The following is a 19,926-nucleotide window of genomic DNA, read 5'->3' as shown; positions in this document are numbered from 1 at the left end:
AAGGGCCGGGGGGGTGTTGGGGGCTGCACTGAGGTCCCCCTGCCACCAGTAATATGCAGCGGGCCCTTCTCGCATCGAGGGTCGAGGTGAGTCTCTCCTCGCTGAATTTTACAGGCACCCCCGCTGCGACCCATGCGTCAAGGGGCTAGTAAAATTCAGCCCATCGTCTCAGTAAAGAAGTCAGCAAATCAGAGAGAGAGAAAGAAAAGAAATTCCATAAGAATGTCATAAAATGACTCACCCACAATCTCACTCGGTTCCTTGTTGTACAGCTTTTTGTTCCAGTAAAGCAGTCTCAAGAAGGGAAAGGACACGAGGAGAACCAAGGCGATTCCAACAAACATGTGCCCAGTGAATGCTGCAAAATCCAGACCCTGTGGTGAGAAATGGGCAAAAGGAAAAGGAACAAAGAACAGCAAGGGTCAAGTGATGCCGGAAACCTTCTATACGGTATCTCACTCAAAACAATAACAACATCTCGCATTTATATAGCACCTTTAGTATCGAAAGATGTGCCGCGGGCCTTCACAGAAGCATAATCTGGAAGATAATATCACCTATCCAAAGAGATATTTTGAGGCGTGGTGAAAGAGGTAGATTTTAAGGAGGGGAGTGATGTGGAGGAGAAGAGCACAAGGAGTTTCAAGTCACAAAGAGCAGAATTTGAGGTTTTTATATCATCAAAGGCAACTAAATGTAAATAATAAATACTTTCACCTGTAAGTGGTAAAGAAACTGAGCAACGAATTACACCAAACTTTTCCTAAATTACAACTGTAACTACACTTCAGTAGTACTCCATTGGCTATAAAATGCTTTGGGGTGTCCTGTGGACATAAAAGGTGCTACATAAATGCAAGTCTTTCTTTCTCTTTCTTTCTACAGAGCACTCTTATTACCCCACCAATGGCTAAGTGCACCAGTTAATGGGGTAATAAGCCATATAGAGCAGGAAAATCCCAGGTTTGCTTCGAGCGTGTGCTGGAGTCAACCGGATGGCAGTCGGAGGCCATTACAATTGGCCTCAGTACCTTTAAGCTGGGGAAGAAGAGAAAAATAAAATTGAACCATGCTAATGCTCCTGCTGTTAATCACAGCTCGAAAGTGTGCAGATGTCAGGAGAGAAAAGAATTAGGTTGTATTGTTTAATGGGAAGACAGGGTTAGGCTCTGCTGCAGTCGAGTCATTCACTAACACTCAATGTCTACCAATGAAGAATTGGCAATGTTGGCTGCTGGCTTCGAATGAACAATATTCCAACAGCACTCTGCAACTTCAGGAAAGAAAAGGTCAGGCAGTAAAACATTCTTTAAGAGCACCTTAAATAACATAGCAGTAACATGTTAAAAATCTTAAAGGATTTTGCAATAAAGGACTTGCGTGCCATTGGAATTTTTATAGTGGCAGGCTCTCCATTAAATTAATCATAAATGTTGCCACAAGCACCAGTCAATGAGATGGGAGGATTAGGGGCGTGAATGTATGTTTTTGATGGTGATCCTAAGTAACATTCTAGACAGCTTGTTATTCAGCTCTTCTCTCCTGCACAAACCAATTTGGTACCTCTGTTCCAACTGCCATCTACTTACAGATGGAAAAGGAGTGGTCTCATCGGATCTCTTATTAAAATTATTACAAGTTAATCTGGCCCAGTAGTAGAAAAATATGTAGGAATACATTTTCAAAAGGAAAGGGCAGAAAGCAGCAAGTTAAAATCTACCCAATATATGTGTTGTATCACATTCTGGGGAAACAGGAAACAATGGTTTAATTGTCTCACCTCACTGGGAAAAAAAGACTTGTGTCCTTATATAGAACCTTCATGATCTCAGTATGTGCCAAAGCACTTTACAGCCAATTAAGTCACTGTTGTAATGTAGGGAACGCAGCAGCCAATTTGTGCACAGCAAGGACCCACAATCAACTCTGTGATAATAACCAGATAATGTCTCCCCTAGCCTTCTTGCAATAACGCCGTGGGATCTTTTACATTTACCTGATTGTTGGATAGCAAAGAGGTTATTCAGCGGTAGTTAGTGTGCCATTAAAAGCCCAGTTACGGTTCATTAACAAGGCGCAACATATTGGGAGTTTTAACAGCGATATTACAGCGTAAAAGGGCAAGTTCTTGTCAGTTCAGCGATTTCTCAAAGATTGCTGTCAACAGCACCCCCTGTGGAGGTGCAGGGAATCACTGACAAGCAGCATCTGGATTTCTGTGTTTAATTGTGCTTGTGCGAATGCCAGATGTTGCTGTCAGTTTCGCGGGTAATGATGGCAAATGCTGACAGTTTCACCGTCATTAAAACCACAAAACACAGGACAATCTAATGCCAGGCTGCTGCGATGAGCATTGGTGGAGACCTGGTACCAGACTGGCTACAGCACGGACATGACTTGGAGAAGCCCGGGGGCATCAAAAACATGGAATCCTCAAGGTACAAAAGAAAAGCCTTTTCAATGTAGATTTAAACTTCTACAACACGGTTCAGTTCAGAGTAACTATCCTCAGTGTTGCATGGATTTTTCTTTTGCAAAATGTTGACACCAAAAATAAAATTTACTCTTTCTATACGAAATTCAAAGATGTTGAGATAATTTTTAAAAAATTTTTAAGTATTAAGAGTCACTAGAGAAAGATGCCAATGTCTGATACTGGCACTCATTTGCTCGATGGGCATTGCCCATCTTTTAGCTCAACATTACAATCTCAACAGAACACTTCATTGATGAATATATAATTCTGTCAAATATTTTTCAGTGAATATCTACAAGTTCTTACAATTGTAGGCATCTAAAGAAAGAGGACTCCTTTTTTAAAAAATGAATCACTGTGTTAAACGGGGCAGGCTCGGTGGGCTGAATGGCCTACTCCTGCTCCTATGTCCCTAAAATGCAATAGTATTTAAAATGTTAAACTAAAGGCTTTTTTCTACAGCAAGCTGGGTCTTCTTAGAGTAGCCCAGGGCACTATACCCCTGAATTCACATGGCACTGATACCCCTTTATATGTTGCATATGCACAGAGCAACTGTGATCACCTGCGCATTGTGGGTGCACAGTGTAACGGTGTCACAATAACAGAAACAGATAATGCAAAGGTGCACAAAATATCTAGTGGAACAAGATTCAGGGGTTATCTCATTGAGGTGTTTAAGATGATTAAAGGATTTGATAGGGTAGATGGAGAGAAACTATTTCCACTGATGAGGGAGTTCAGAACAAGGGGGCATAAACTTAAAATTAGAGCTAGGTTTTTCAGGGGTGATGTCATGGACCACATTATCACAAAGGGTAGTTGAAATCTGGAGCTCTTATCCCCCGAGAAGCTGTTGAGGATGGGGGTCAATTGAAAATTTTTAAACTGAGATTGATAGATTTTTGTTAGGCAAGGGTACTAAAGGTTAGAAAACCAAGGTGGATAGCTGGAGATAAGCTACAGATCAGTCATGACCCAAGCTACAGCAGCAGAGGTCAAAGATCAATATAAAACACTCAGCTTCAGATGGTATTTGGTAGTCAAGGGAACTGCTAAATGTGAACTGCAGTACATTTTAACATGATTTTCATTAACTTCCGAGCACTGAACAAATACAAGCAAATCTCAAATAAATGGTGTGTGCTATATATTGGACAAATTACAAAACCTAATCTCCAAATATTCTCTTCTCTACTGACTCACAGCAACAGCCCTCAGGCTAGTCACCATTGTTCTCAAGCAAAATCTAGACAATGTCACAGAGTCATATAAGGCACAGAAGGAGGCCATTCAGCCCATCAAGTCCATGCCAGCTGTCAATAGAGCAATCCAGTCCCCAGCTCTATCCCCGTAGCCTGTAAGTTTATTTCCTTCAAGTGTCCATCCAACTTTCTTTCAAAATCAGATTGCCTCTCTAGTATAACTTGTTCCTTTGGTGTGTGAGACATGGGTTTTTATTATAACTTAACTAGAACATATATTTATATGTATATATATATACAGTTACAGCAGGAGCCACATCTAAAAACATCTCACCCCATTGGGCTACATCCACAAATCCCTGGTCATGTGTGACGCAACATCACTTCCTCTAGTGACCTTCACTCACAGCTTCTTAAGCTGGTCCTCTCTTAAGGTCGTCCCACAACATCCCCCTTTTATCCAAAGATAAAAACATATGTACAATATACAATGATGTTGTGGTTCAGACTAACTATACATGATTAAAACAAAACGTTATTTAGAAGTCAGTAAGTTTAACATTCTCTAAAACGTAGAGGAGGTTTGCTTATTCATCCTGCTCTTGTTTTTGGGAAATCCAAGTCAAGCTCCTTAACTTACCTTTAACAAGGCTCTTAATGAGCCTAATTGGCTGCCTGCTTCATGGGGACGGGCAGCTCTGCAGGCTCAAACTTGCCTCACCCACAATGGCCAACGTCAGGAATAGGGTCGGGAAACCGGCACACCTGTTGTTTCTGGCATTTTCAGGCCCCCACTGATCCTCAGTGGGGCCCAAAAATCCTGGCTTATGTCTAGCTTTTCTCATAATTCTTTGCTGTTCGGAATATCATTATAAAATGGAAGGAGCAGTGTTTGGATCACTCATATGTGGCTACGGAATGCTGGGCCACAGATGCAATGATGCTCCCCTGCAGACCTGCGATTTTCGATGCATCTCACTGTGGAGATGTGCTGCCATCGAGCCAGGTGCTTCCCCATAAGGAAGGAGATAAAATTCAAAAGGCAAATAAAGCATTCAGCTTCCTGCAGTTTCTAGTGCTCCTCTTAAAAACAGCAGAGGCCCTGAAGGCAAGAGGCAAGTGACCAGAAAAACAAGAAAAGATTAAAGTTTGAATTTAGTGAGGCCATTTGGAGCAGGAATGGAAGCGTGAGGGGCCGGAGAATAGCATCGGAAGCATCCGCCCAGAAATCCAATGTCATAACGTCATTTCCAGGTTTAGTCAGTGGTGGGACAGCACTGGAGAGAGAAGCAGAGTTAACGTTTCAGGTGAGTGACCCTTCATCAGAGCTAGACAGTTTTGTTGCCCCGATGTGATGGGAATGCAACTAAAATTGGAGAACAGGCAGTTATAATACATTTGCATGCAATTGATAGTGAGTATCTAGTGCCATGATGGGAAGGCAGCCATGATTAGCACTGGATAGGGGAAGAGAGGGGAGTGGAGGCCATTGACGGCCTGCAGTGTTGTGAACTCTGCATGGGTTGGCTCAGTCTCAGGTGGCAGTACCAGGTGTGCCTGGTCTCAAGTGATCTGCACGCATGGCCATGCTATTGGGTGAGAGGGTCGGGTGGCCACTCTATCAAGTGAGAGGGCTGGCTCTCATCACGGGTGGACACGGAGGGCCATTAGCGCGTAAGCTGAGAGGAGCAGCAAAGGCAAAGGTGCCAAGGCAACTTTGTCTCTGCAAGGACAGCGCTCTACAGACCTACTGAAACCTGGCATACACCCTGTCTTAGTGAACCTCCATGGCGTGATGCAGTACCTCCAATGGAGGGAGGGCCAGGAGGCAGCTGCACCTGCCTGTGAAAGACCACGACAACAGCAACAGCTGGCCATGCCAAGAAGGGCCCACTTGCATCGGAGAGCATACAGAACTTGACTCAGCTACCTCCAGATGTCCAAGCAGCATTGTCAACAAAAGCTGCAGCTCTCCAGGGAGGCCGTCACCGGCTTATGCACATGCTGCAGAATGAGTTGTGACCTATGAGATTTGGGGGTCACCCTGTGCCAGTGGCTAAAGATCACCGTGGCACTTAACTTTTTTACACTTCTGGATCTTTCTAGGGATCCACCACACACATATAGGGTCTCCCAGGCAGCAGCTCACCACTGCATCAAGGAGGTTACCAATTCCCTGTTCAAGAGGGCCAGCGACCATGTGCTACTGAACCGGCCCTGACAGTCAGGCCGAGAGGGCCATCGGATTTGAGCCCTTTTCTGAATTCCCCCTGGTGCAAGGTGTGATAGACTGCACACATGTGGCCATCAAGACTCTTACAAACCAGCCAGCCACCTTCCTCAACAAGAAGGGCTTCCATTCCATCAACATTCAACTGGTCAGCAACCACCGTAAGCGTTTCCTGCAGGTGCATGCCCGCTTCCTGGGAAGCAGCCACAATGCCTACATACTTCAACAGTTCCTGGTGCCACAGCTTTTCAGGCCTCCCAGCTCATCTTCAGGGATGAATTCTCAGGGGCAAGGGCTACCAATTGAAGACATGGCTACTGACACCTTGAGGAACCCTTGCTCTGCAGCGGAGGAGAGGCCATTGGGCTGCTGAAGATGAGATTCCAGTGTTTGGATTGGACCGGTGGAGCCCTGCAGTATGCGTCAGCGAGGATCTCGCGTATCGTGGTGGTCTGCTGTGCTCTGCACTATCTATCACTGCAGAGGGGGGAGGCCATGCATGAAGAGCACATGATTGATCGCCAGTCCTCAACAGTCGAGGAGGACATGGAGGAGGCTAATGAGCAGGCACTACTGGATCTTGAACCCCTTGCAGCGGAGGCCAGGCACATTGAACTTCTGCTTCCAGCCACCATGATGGTCTCTCAGAGTCAGAGAACTCAATAAAGACTCACCTCAAGGCATTCAGGCTGTCGCGTCCCTTCTATTTGGGTTCCGTGCCTAGCGCCCAGCTTAACCATGCACTCTGGCCCACGTGAGATGCTTACCAAAGGAGGGCTGTGCCTACATTGGCAGGCCACTAAGGGAGAAGGGTGAAATCAGCATCTCACAATTAAGGCATGAAAGAATAAGCATTTGCTGCAATGAATGTTAACTTCAATTACAATAAAACTTTGTAACAGAAAACAAATGGCAGATGACAGACCCGTGAAACCCCAAATGTGTCCAGGTGGTTTTCTTTATGCATTTTCAAGTGCTTCTACAAGGTGTGACCCCTGCGATAGAAGCTGGGCTGGAAGCAGGCTGATGATCACGATGCCTTTTGGCCTGGGATGACTTTGGTGGTCATCCTCTGAGTGCCTGAGGCCTGGAGGGCTCCGGCAGCCTGAGGGTTTTCTGCATAGGTGCAGGATTCTCCTCAGGTGTCACGACTGGTGGAGCTGGGCTCACAGGCAGAGGAGCTGAGGAGCCAGTGTTCACAGTCAGAGTGCCCTGAGGGAAGCCCCCAGATGTGGAGGGCAGCCTCTCCTGCTCCCTTTCAAGGCTCACTTGTACTTCCCTGCTCACCAGAGAAGGACGAGGAGCTGGAGAAGACTCCAGGGGTCTCATCCTTCTCTCGCCTTGCCACTGCTGCATCAAGCTCATGGTCATGGCAATGGTTTGCAGCTCTGGATAGACTCCTCCATCATTCGTTCAGGATTGCGTATGGCCTCTGGCAGTTGCCTTACCTCTCTCTGCAACTCCAGCATGCCCTGTGTAGACGACAATAGAGGCTCGTCATCATCCTGGGGCTCACCATGGGCCTGGCTACCGACACTCCTCTGACTGTCAGTGGCCTCGGCTGTCACAGCCTCAGCCAACTGCTTGGATGCGAGTGTGGTGCTCTCCCCAGCTTGTGACCCTGATTCTAAGACCAAGTGCAAGCCCACCGAGATGATCGTATCTGAATTGGTGGAAGGTACGAGAGAGTCATGTAATGGTGCATCCTCTGACTGTTCCTCCTCAAAGGAAACCGGCTGTCCCCCTTCAGTTGGAGCCTCTTGCAGATGCTAACCTACATGAGAGAACACAGCCATGTGGGCCGGCCATACACATGACGAGCAGCAACGCCACCCACTGACGTGTCTGGTGCCAGAACCCGTGACGGGTAAACTAAATTCACCCCGAAGCATGCATCACATCCTACAAAAAGTATAATATTCATTTTAATATTGCCCCAATGACTGAAGTAATGGGGTGTGTTTTATGCTTAAGATACATAAAGCTGAGGAGACACAGGACACAGAGTTAGCAGCAGTCTTCTACCTGGTGCTATCAATGTGGTTTATGCTGGAAAGATGGAAAGAAAGAGCAGCTTTCACATCCTCAAGACATCCCAAAGCACTTTACAGTCAATGAAGTACTTTTGAAGTTTAGTCACTCTATGTAGGAAACACATAATCCCACAAACAGCAATGTAATAATGACTAGATAATCTGGGCTGCATTTTATATGTTTCAGCAGTGGACATAAACAATGGCAGTAAACCTGTGCGGAACGCACATCGCAGAACTGCTGCGATATTAAAAACTGCAGCTCTTTTAAATGGCCAGGACGGACCACCCGCCACCCACCCCCCCCCCCCCCCCAACCCCACCCCCACTCCGTTGACGTGGAGGGGGCGGACGGTCCATCCTTGCAATAGCATCAGCAGCCTTTATGATGACGCCATTTTTAAAGGGCTTCAAGCCCTTCCATTTAATTTTAATATTTAAAGACAAAGTGAATTAAAATTGTTTGTAAGAAATTAATGTTTCAAGCCCCCAAATAACCACAGAATTCATTCCTTGCCCTCTCCGCCTCCAAAATACTAACCTTGTGCACCTGACTTTCCCCCTCCAAAGTTCAAAGTCTGTGCGCTTTACCCCTTTCTACCATCCCCTCGACCAATCGGATGAGCTTGACCCCACTCCCCTCCTCAGCACTGAAAAACTTACCTGCTCCCCCTCCCTCCCCACCAGTGCTCCGCCTCAGATCCCCATCCAGCACAGGAGTGCCAGCTACCAGGCGGAAGTGGGATGGAAGGCAGAGGTGAGAAAGTAATTAATTCCTTCATTTAAATTTATTTAAATATGTAAATTTTGCTTCTGTTGCCGAGCCACGGGGGGACCGCCAGGAGGCTTTGATGCCGCCGGCAATATTGGGCCGGGCCTTTCTGCGACAAGGCCCTCCACCATCTCCCACCTCCCCCCTTCCCGCCATGACCCCCGACATTTGGGGGGGGGGGGGCTGTAAAATTCAGCCCTCTGTATTTGTGATGTCGATTGACACCTGAGAGTAACCCCGCTGTTCTTCTTCTAAACAGTGCCATGCGATCTTTTACCTGAGGGGGCAGACGGGGCCTCGGTTTAATGTCTCATCCAAAAGACGGCACCTCCGACAGTGCAGCACTCCCTCACTACTGCACTGGAGTACCAGCCTTGATTTTTATGCTCAGTTCTCTAGAGTGGAACCTGATCCCACAACGTTCTGACTCAGAGGCGGGAGTGCTACAACCGAGCCACAGCTGACACTCCATTGAGTGACATTGAGCATAATTCAGGAAGGCCCTCACGCATGGGTATGCCCTGAGCAAACTAACCTCAGTCAGGTTAGCAATTGAGGAGCCACAATTAACCATGCTAAAATTCAGTTCATCAGGGGTCATTGTTCGCAATTGCTATTCAGTAACCCTTGTGTAGAGAAGGCCAGGGGAGGAGGAGAGAAAATTGGCAAAAGAAGAACTAATTATGTAATATATAATAATGTCATGTAGAACAGCAACATTGTAGCATGTTAGTTTCCTAAATAAGCTCTCTACTGAATATCTGAAGCCTCCTGACGCCATATCAGTCAATGGAAGAGGAAAAAAATGTCCCCAAAGCACTAAATTGTAAACATATGTTCCAAACCTTCAGGATGCTTTGGATTTGGTGCCCATCTTCAATTACCCCATCACAATTCACCCCATCTCTCACACACCACTCCTTCCCCCCTAACCCCCCCAATCCCTCACCAAAAACACTCAATAAATTGATTACATGAATTGACAACACACTTATCTTTAAAGTGCATTTACTCAGCTAAGAAACACTCTTGTGTTTCACAGTGGGAGAAGGCTCATACAGGCTTTTTTATAGAAGAGAATGAGAGAAAATAGGAACATGCAGTTCCTTCTGCTCTTCAGGGATACAATGTGTTACATTATTGCACATTATTCAGTTATACTCACATATTCTTTGTTGAAGGACACCCATGGTGCAAAATATTTATCCCTTTTGAGCTGTTAGATGCTCTGATGCTGAAGAGCGGCACACTCTCTACATTAAATCCAATATTCATTGAAGATGCTGTTCCCAGATTAAAGGTAGATTTTGTTCTGTATTATATGATCTCTTATATATTGATGCACAAGTAGAAACTCACAAAGAAGAATTAAAATGTTCAAGATATTTTAAGCCAAGGTTGATAATTTACAGCTCCTCATAGGTCTGTGCATTAAGAACAAAGAACAGTACAGCACAGGAACAGGCCATTCGGCCCTCCAAGCCTGCGCCAATCTTGATGCCTGCCTAAACTAACACCTTCTGCACTTCCGGGGCCCATATCCCTCTATTCCCATCCTATTCATGTATTTGTCAAGATGTCTCTTAAACGTCGCTATCGTATCTGCTTCCATCACCTCCCCTGGCAGCAAGTTCCAGGCACTCACCACACTTTGTGTAAAAAACTTGCCTCGCACATCCCCTCTAAACTTTGCCCCTCGCACTTTAAACCTATGTCCCCTAGTAACTGACTCTTCCACCCTGGGAAAAAGCTTCTGACTATCCACTCTGTCCATGCCGCTTATAACTTTGTAAACCTTTATCATGTCGCCCCTCCACCTCCGTCATTCCAGTGAAAACAATCCGAGTTTTTCCAACCTCTCCTCATAGCTAATGCCCTCCAGACCAGGCAACAACCTGGTAAACCTCTTCTGTACCCTCTCCAAAGCCTCCACGTCCTTCTGGTAGTGTGGCGACCAGAATTGTATGCAATATTCTAAGTGTGGCCTAACTAAGGTTCTGTACAGCTGCAACATGACTTGCCAATTTTTATACTCTATGCCCCGACCGATGAAGGCAAGCATGCCGTATGCCTTCTTGACTACCTTATCCACCTGTGTTGCCACTTTCAGTGACCTGTGGACCTGTACGCCCAGATCTCTCTGCCTGTCAATACTCCTAAAAGTTCTGCCATTTACTGTATACCTCCCACCTGCATTAGACCTTCCAAAATGCATTACCTCACATTTGTCCGGATTAAACTCCATCTACCATTTCTCCGCCCAAGTCTCCAACCGATCTATATCCTGCTGTATCCTCTGACAATCCTCATCATTACCCGCAACTCCACCTACCTTTGTGTCGTCCGCAAACTTACTAATCAGACCAGCTACATTTTCCTCCAAATCATTTATATATACTACAAACAGCAAAGGTCCCAGCACTGATCCCTGCGGAACACCACTAGTCACATTCCTCCATTCAGAAAAACACTCATCCACTGTTACCCTCTGTCTTCTATGACCACAGATTTCTCAGTGACCAACAATTCTGTTCCCAAGCATGATTGGCCAACTCTTGCAGGTTTTCTGCCTCATTTATTTCTCTCTCTTATCTAGCTCCCCCCCCAATCCCTCCACACCATTGCGTCTTGCCCCTTGCTTTTTCATCCTTATCGTCCTATAGCATTTTCACAATGCGACATACTTGACATTCAAATGAGGTTGGTGAATTTCCCAACACTTCATCATGTTATTACATAGGAACGTAAGAGCATTAGAAATAAGAGCAGGAGTAACATAGAAACATAGAAAATAGGAGCAGGAGTAGGCCATTCAACCCATCGGGCCTGCTCCGCCATTCAAAAAAGATCATGGGTGACCTTCTACATCAACTCCATTTTCCTGCCCAATCCCCATATCCTTTGATTCCCTCAGTGATCAAAAAACTATTAACCTCAGTCTTGAATATACTCACCGACTGAGCGTCTACAGCCCTCTGGGCTAGAGAATTTCAAAGATTCACAACACTGAGTGAAGCGATTTCTCCTCATCTCTGTCCTAAATGGTCAGCTCCTTACCCTGAGACTGTGCCCTCATGTTTTAGATATCCCAGCCAGGGGAAACAACCTTACAGTGTCTAACATTGCATTTTATCACATCTATGACCACTTATACACTGAACAACCTGGTAATGAACACAGCTTTTTGAAGAAAATAAGATTTTTTTTTTGTCATAAATCCACAGCCAAATTTTTCCTTGAATGCCACCCTTTTGGTTCTGCTCCATATACAAATCCACTGCTTTCTGACTTCACTCCTCTCACCTCAATTCTCTCCAACAAACATAAGCACGGTCCAAGGGCCCTTGGCATTCTACAACAAAACCTACGGCTGGTAAATATTTTGCTTCCCTTCATAAATGTTCAATATTGGGCATTCAGTGTTCGGACAGTGATTTGAATCCATCAACCAACAAGGCCTTTTTGCCGCAGGCTTAAAAGTATGCTCATGGAATTCACCACGTAACATGACAAACAAACGATTGCACTAGATTAGAATGGTACAGATATGTAGGGTTATATTTTCTTTTATTCACTAAAGCAGATATGAGCACAGAACCAGGAGCATACATTGAAAGCACAGTAATTTACTGTGGAGGGAAAACTGTACCTCAATATATTTGATTTTTTAATATTTGTCTTTACATTATAGAATAATAAAATGGTAACTGCACAGAAGGCGGCCATTTGGCCTGTCGGTTCCATGCCATCTCTATTTAACAGCAAATGAATTTGTCCTACTCCCCTGACTTTTCTCCATAGCCCTGTAATTTTATTCTCTTCAGTTCCCTTCTGAACGTCATGATTGAATCTGCCTCCAATGCACTCTCAGGTGATCCATTTCAGATCCTAACCACTCGCTGTGTAAAGACGTTTTTCTTCATGTCGCCTCTGGTTCTTTTGCCAATCAAGTTAAATTGGTGTCAGCTGAGCTCAACTTATCCAGTGGTCTCCTCCCCAGCTTTCAAACAGAATTCTCTTCTGAACACCTCTGCTTTGCAACACCTCTCCCCACCTTGAAAAGCCTCTTCAACCTAGTCTTTGATCACCTCCCATTAACTCTTCCACTTCCATTCAATATCCGGAACTTTGGCCCACCCCCCCAATTTATGAAAAGTCTTGGGACAGTAAAGGCACTCTGCAAATAGAAACCTTTATTACGTAGTCTCCAATTTATTTGGAACTTGTCTGCCCGCATTGTACCCTGCACTAAAAACTGCTCAGCTACCTCCCGTGTCCTCACCACTGCTCCACAATCCTTGACTGCAAAGGTTCCAAACTCCTTGCCCTCTTTTACAAGCCCCCAAGTCTCTCCATGGCTTTATTCCACTCTGCCTGTGGAAAAAACCTCCATCCCTAAATTACACCTTGCACTCTACGGTCTTCTAAATCCAGAGCAATGTGTTAACACCTTTCTCCTCACTCCACCCCCTCAAATCTGCACTCCACCATCAGTCACAGTACCTTAAACCATCACAGCCATAAACCTCTGCCTTTGCTACATATCACTCCCCACTTTCAAAAGCCTCTTCTTCGATCATGTTGTTGGACACCACCCCGAACTCTTTCCCCAACTTCTACTTTGTAATCCAACTTCCCACTGCCCCAGTTTGCGCAAAGTCATGGGACATTAATGTAAGTGTATGACACATGATCTAATTGAATCGAGCAACAGGCTCAAGGGGCAGAAGGAACTACTCCTGTTCCTAGTTTGTTGATCCAACACATTTTCTGAAATTAGTTGTCATTGCTACATTCATGTAATATTAATTGACCCAAATAGCTTGTCGTTTACCAGCTTTATCTCCATATATAAATACATAATGTCGATGTTACAAGAGTTTTGGAAGCCTGCCTCATATTAATTATTCATCACTGCTATCCAAAATATACTAGCAGCTTCATGGAATTGCCATCATAGAGAAACCTAAAATGGTGTACAGGTTCCTGAATAAAAGAAGAAGAATACCTTCTCCAGGGAATACAAGATGCCTATTATCCAAATTCATTAGCCCTTCAGGTCACTGGGTCACTGGAAAGCAGTATTGGCAATTCTAAATGGGATCATCCTCAAATTATAATCTAAACTCCTTTCTCTATGCATTGCCTGAGACCTCAATAAATGGTTTAAGTCTTTAGTTATACGAGGCTCCATAAATCATTTCAGCTCCAGGACATTACTGCAGGTGTACCTCAGGGTAGTATCCTCGGCCCAACCATCTTCAGCTGCTTCAACAATGACCTTCCTCCAATCATAAGGTCAGAGTGGGGATGTTCGCTGATGATTGTGCAATGTTCAGCACCATTCGTGACTCCTCAGATACTGAAGCAGTCCGTGTAGAAATGCAGCAAGACTTGGACAATATCCAGGCTTGGGCTGATAAGTGGTAAGTAACATTCATGCCAAACAAGTGCCAGGCAATGACCATCTCCAACAAGAGAGAATCTAACCATCTCCCCTTGACATTCAATGGCATTATCATCGCTGAATCCCCCACTATCAACATCCTGGGGGTTACCATTGACCAGAAACTGAACTGGAGTAGGCATATAAATACCATGGCTACAAGAGCAGGTCAGAGGCTAGGAATCCTGTGGCTAGTAATTCACCTCTTGACTCCTCAAAGCCTGTCCGCCATCTACAAGGCACAAGTCAGGAGTGTGATGGAATACTCTCCACTTGCCTGGATGGATGCAGCTCCAACAACACGCGAAGCTCGACATCATCCAGGACAAAGCAGCCGGCTTGATTGGCACCCTATCTACAAACATTCACTCCCTCTACCGCCGATGCACAGTGGCAGCAGTATGTACCAACTACAAGATGCACCAAGCCTCCTTCGACAGCATCTTCCAAACCCGCGATCTCTACCACCTAGAGGGACAAGAGTAGCAGATGCGTGGGAACACCACCACCTGCAAGTTCCCCTCCAAGCCACACACTATCCTGACTTGGAACTATATCGCCGTTCCTTCACTGTCGCTGGGTCAAAATCCTGGAACTCCCTTCCTAACAGCGCTGTGGGTGTACCTACCCCACATGGACTGCAGCGGTTCAAAAAGGCAGCTCACCACCACCTTCTCAAGGGCAATTAGGGATGGGCAATAAATTCTGGCCTGGCCAGTGACACCCACATCCCATGAATGAATAAAAAGAAAATGAGATAGTCATCAATAAATCTAATAGAGAATTCAGGAGATACGTCTTTACCCAAAGATTGGGAAGAATATAGAACGTGGTACCACAAGTTGAGGCAAATGGCATAGATGCATTTAAGGGGAAACTAAATAAGTACATGAGGGATAAAAGCAAAATACTGCGGATGCTGGAAATCTGAAATAAAAACAAAAAATGCTGGAACCACTCAGCAGGTCTGGCAGCATCTGTGAAAAGAGAAGCAGAGTTAACGTTTCGGGTCAGTGACCCTTCTTCGGAACTGACAAATAATAGAAAAGTCACAGGTTATAAGCAAGTGAGGTGGGGGTGGGGCAAGAGATAACAAAGGAGAAGGTGTAGATTGGACCAGGCCACATAGCTGACCAAAAGGTCATGGAGCAAAGGCAAACAATATGTTAATGGTACAGATGTAGGTGGGAAGAGACTGGACCAGCGGAGAAAAGATAGAGTCTAGATTGGAAGAATTGGGAAGATTGGGAACCTAAATTGTAGTTCCAGTGTGCCGGATGTTGAGAGTAGTGAGGTCAGGGATAAAGTTATAAGGACACAAGAGGGCACTGGCAAGCAAGAGCTTGGTTTAAAATGTGTCTACTTCAATGCCAGGAGCATCCGGAATAAGGTGGGTGAGCTTGCAGCATGGGTTGGTACCTGGGATCTCGATGTTGTGGCCATTTCAGAGACATGGGTAGAGCAGGGACAGGAATGGATGTTGCGGCTTCCGGGATTTAGATGTTTCACTAAGAACAGAGAAGAGGGTAAAAGAGGGGGGGGTGTGGCATTGTTAATCAAGGAAAGTATTACAGCGGCAGAAAGGACGTTTGAGGACTCGTCTACTGAGGTAGTCTGGGCCGAGGTTAGAAACAGGAGAGGAGAGGTCACCCTGTTGGGAGTTTTCTATAGACCTCCAAATAGTTCCAGAGATGTAGAGGAAAGGATAGCAAAGATGATTCTTGACAGGAGCGAGAGTAACAGGGTAGTGGTTATGGGGGACTTTAACTTTCCAAATATTGACTGGAAATACTATAGTTCGAGTACTTTAGATGGGTCTGTTTTTGTCCAGTGTGTGCAGGAGGGTTTTCTGACACAGTATGTAGACAGGCCAACCAGGGGTGATGCCACATTGGATTTGGTACTGGGTAATGAACCCGGCCAGGTGTTAGATTTAGAAGTTGGTGAGCACTTTGGTGATAGTGATCACAATTCAGTTAGGTTTACCTTAGCGATGGGCAGGGACAGGCATATACAGCAGGGCAAGAATTATAGCTGGGGGAAAGGAAATTATGATGCGATTAGGCAAGATTTAGGATGCGTAGGATGGGGAAGGAAACTGCAGGGGATGGGCACAATCGAAATGTGGAGCTTATTCAAGGAGCAGCTACTGCGTGTCCTTGATAAGTATGTACCTGTCAGGCAGGGAGGAAGTTGTCGAGCGAGGGAGCCGTGGTTTACTAAAGAAGTTGAAGAGCTTGTCAAGAGGAAGAAGAAGGCTTATGTTAGGATGAGACGTGAAGGCTCAGTTAGGGCGCTTGAGAGTTACAAGCTAGCCAGGAAGGATCTAAAGGGAGAGATAAGAAGAGCAAGGAGAGGACACGAGAAGTCATTGGCGGATAGGATCAAAGAAAACCCTTTCTATAGGTATATCAGGAATAAAAGAATGACTGGAGATAGGTTAGGGCCAATCAAGGATAGTAGTGGGAAGTTGTGTGTGGAATCGGAGGAGATAGGGGAAGTGTTAAATGAATATTTTCCGTCAGTATTTACAGTGGAGAAAGAAAATGTTGTCGAGGAGAATACTGAGATACAGACTACTAGGCTAGATGGGATTGAGGTTCACAAGGAGGAGATGTTAGCAATTTTGGAAAGTGTGAAAATGGATAAGTCCCCTGGGCCAGATGGGATTTATCCTAGGATTCTCTGGGAAGCCAGGGAGGAGATTGCTGAGCCTTTGTCCTTGATTTTTATGTCGTCATTGTCGACAGGAATAGTGCCGGAAGACTGGAGGATAGCAAATGTTGTCCCCTTGTTCAAGAAGGGGAGTAGAGACAGCCCTGGTAATTATAGACCTGTGAGCCTTACTTCGGTTGTGGGTAAAATGTTGGAAAAGGTTATAAGAGATAGGATTTATAATCATCTTGAAAAGAATAAGTTCATTAGAGATAGTCAGCACGGTTTTGTGAAGGGTAGGTCGTGCCTCACAAATCTTATTGAGCTTTTTGACAAGGTGACCAAACAGGTGGATTAGGGTAAAGCCATGGATGTGGTCTATATGGATTTCAGTAAGGCGTTTGATAAAGTTCCCCACGGTAGGCTATTGCAGAAAATACAGAAATATGGGATTGAAGGTGAATTAGTGCTTTGGATCAGAAATTGGCTAGCTGAAAGAAGACAGAGGGTGGTGATTGATGGTAAATGTTCATCCTGGAGTATAGTTTCTAGTGGTGTACCGCAAGGATCTGTTTTGGGGCCACTGCTGTTTGTCATTTTTATAAATGACCTGGATGAGGGTGTAGAAGGGTGGGTTAGTAAATTTGCGGATGACACGAAGGTCGGTGGAGTTGTGGATAGTGCCGAAGGATGTTGTAGGTTACAGAGGGACATAGATAGGCTGCAGAGCTGGGCTGAGAAATGGCAAATGGAGTTTAATGCGGAAAAGTGTGAGGTGATTCACTTCGGAAGGAGTAACAGGATTGCAGAATACTGGGCTAATGGGAAGATTCTTGGTAGTGTAGATGAGCAGAGAGATCTTGGTGTCCATATACATAAATCCCTGAAAGTTGCCACCCAGGTTAATAGAGCTGTTAAGAAGGCATATGGTGTGTTAGCTTTTATTAGTAGGGGGATCGAGTTTAGGAGCCATGAGGTCATGCTGCAGCTGTACAGAACTCTGGTGCGGCCGCACCTGGAGTATTGCGTGCAGTTCTGGTCACCGCATTATAGGAAGGATGTGGAAGCTTTGGAAAAGGTGCAGAGGAGATTTACTAGGATGTTGCCTGGTATGGAGGGAAGGTCTTACGAGGAAAGGCTGAGGGACTTGAGGTTGTTTTCGTTAGAGAGAAGGAGGAGAAGAGGTGACTTAATAGAGACATATAAGATAATCAGAGGGTTGGACAGGGTGGATAGTGAGAGCCTTTTTCCTCGGATGGTGATGGCAAACACGAGGGGACAAAGCTTTAAGTTGAGGGGTGATAGATATAGGACAGATGTCAGAGGTAGTTTCTTTACACAGAGAGTAGTAGGGGCATGGAACGCCCTGCCTGCAACAGTAGTAGACTCGCCAACTTTAAGGGCATTTAAGTGGTCATTGGATAGACATATGGATGAAAATGGAATAGTGTAGGTCAGATGGTTTCACAGGTCGGCGCAACATCGAGGGCTGAAGGGCCTGTTCTGCGCTGTAATGTTCTAAATAAGTTCAGTTTGCTTACCCACTGTTTTTTTTCAGGTTTGCACTTGCTGCTGTTCAATATTCAGTGCATTCACACTTAATCTGTACTAATGCTTTGTCTTTCAACACATCATTAACATATTGTTTGCCTTCTCCTTTGTCATCTCTTGCCCCACCCCCACCTCACTTGCTTTCACAGATGCTGCCAGACCTGCTGAGTGGTTCCAGCATTTCTTGTAAGTACATGAGGGAGAAAGGAATAGAAGGATTTTCTGATAGGGTTAGACGAAGAGGGGTGGGAGTAGGCTCATGTGGAGCATCAATGCCAGTAAAGACCAGATGGGCCGAATGGCCTGCTTCTGTACTGTAGACTCGATGTAACTCAATGTAATGCAGTGCTATGGAGCCAGCACAAAGGAGGACAGTTTGCTTATCTTCGGGTGACGTCGTAGGAGCATAGCAACAGGAGAAGGCCATACAGCCTGTCGAGTCTAACAACTGTTTTAAAGTCTCCTCTGGGAAATGTGTTTACTTTGACCAGAGCAGATACCAGGCCTGCCCTGCTCAGGATTCATTGTGACCACCAATGAAATGTAAGCTTCTAGAAAGAAAACGGGTGCAAAAAGGGACCAATTTTACAGGGCCATGTTCACACCATCACAGAGGCCTGAAATACCCTTGACCTCATAATGAGTCAGACAATTTTCAGGGCTTTTTTATTCTCTCATGGGATGTCGGCATCGCTGGAAAGGCCATCATTTATTATCTATCTCTAATTGCTTTGAGAAGTGGTGAGCCGCCTTCTTGAACTGCTACAGTCCATTGACTTTTCTGTAGCGGTTTGGTACAACTGAATGGTTTGCTATGCTACTTCAGGGGGCAAAGGTCAACCACATTGCTCAGGGTCTGGAGTCATACCTTGGAAAGAGCAGCTAAGGACAGCAGATTTCCTTCCCGAAATGACATTAGTGACCAGATGGGTTTTTACGACAGTCGATGATCGTTTCATGGCACTATTACTAAGACTAGGACGGGAATTTTATGCTCTCCCCTGCGGCAGGTTTGGAGGCAGGGATAGCATAAAATCGGGTGGGATGGTGGCAGGGAAGGAACCCGCCACCTTCCTGCCTCCTCCAAAATTAATTCTGGGGCAGAAAGGCCTGTGAACGGTCTTCCCAACCTGCCACCAATTGAGGCCCTTAACTGAGCAATTAATGCCCAATTAAAGGCCTCATCCCGCTGCCACAATTAGCCATGCAGCAGGCGACCCTGTTGCTGCAAGGGAAGCGCGACATGAAAAGCCATGCAGGCTACTTCTTAGTTTCAGGTGGGGTGGGGGGGGGGGGTGGTCCCTCAATAAAAGGTATATAGTGCCTGAAGAAGGGATCAGCATTGGGAAGGGGGTGTGGGGCCGCTGAGCACCACACCTCTGCCCTTGCTAACGACCCACATACACCCTCCATCCCCCACGATCCCCAACCTGTGAGACCTCTCCCACCATGACCTACCTGTGGCCTGCGTCCAGTGACACTCTTGGACCTCCGATAGTTGCTCCACTAGCAGCAGCCATCGGCACCGTGGTGGCGCTGTTCAGTGGAACAGCTGCCA

General features: G+C 45.6%; 1 protein-coding gene across 3 annotated transcripts in view; it reads right to left on the bottom strand.

The window, feature by feature from the left end:
• oca2 (oculocutaneous albinism II) overlaps nt 1-19,926 on the bottom strand; it is a 546,813-nt gene that overhangs the window by 186,612 nt on the left and 340,275 nt on the right. For all 3 annotated transcript variants that reach the window (XM_068032789.1, XM_068032790.1, XM_068032791.1), the window contains exon 15: nt 242-374. In XM_068032789.1, coding sequence (XP_067888890.1) covers nt 242-374 — 133 coding nt within the window. The remainder of the gene's footprint in view (nt 1-241; nt 375-19,926) is intronic.

The sequence above is a fragment of the Heterodontus francisci genome, chromosome 6 (assembly GCF_036365525.1).
Source record: "Heterodontus francisci isolate sHetFra1 chromosome 6, sHetFra1.hap1, whole genome shotgun sequence".
In the NCBI taxonomy this organism is placed as follows: Eukaryota; Metazoa; Chordata; class Chondrichthyes; order Heterodontiformes; family Heterodontidae; genus Heterodontus; species Heterodontus francisci.
This window is presented reverse-complemented; position numbering and strand designations above follow the sequence as displayed.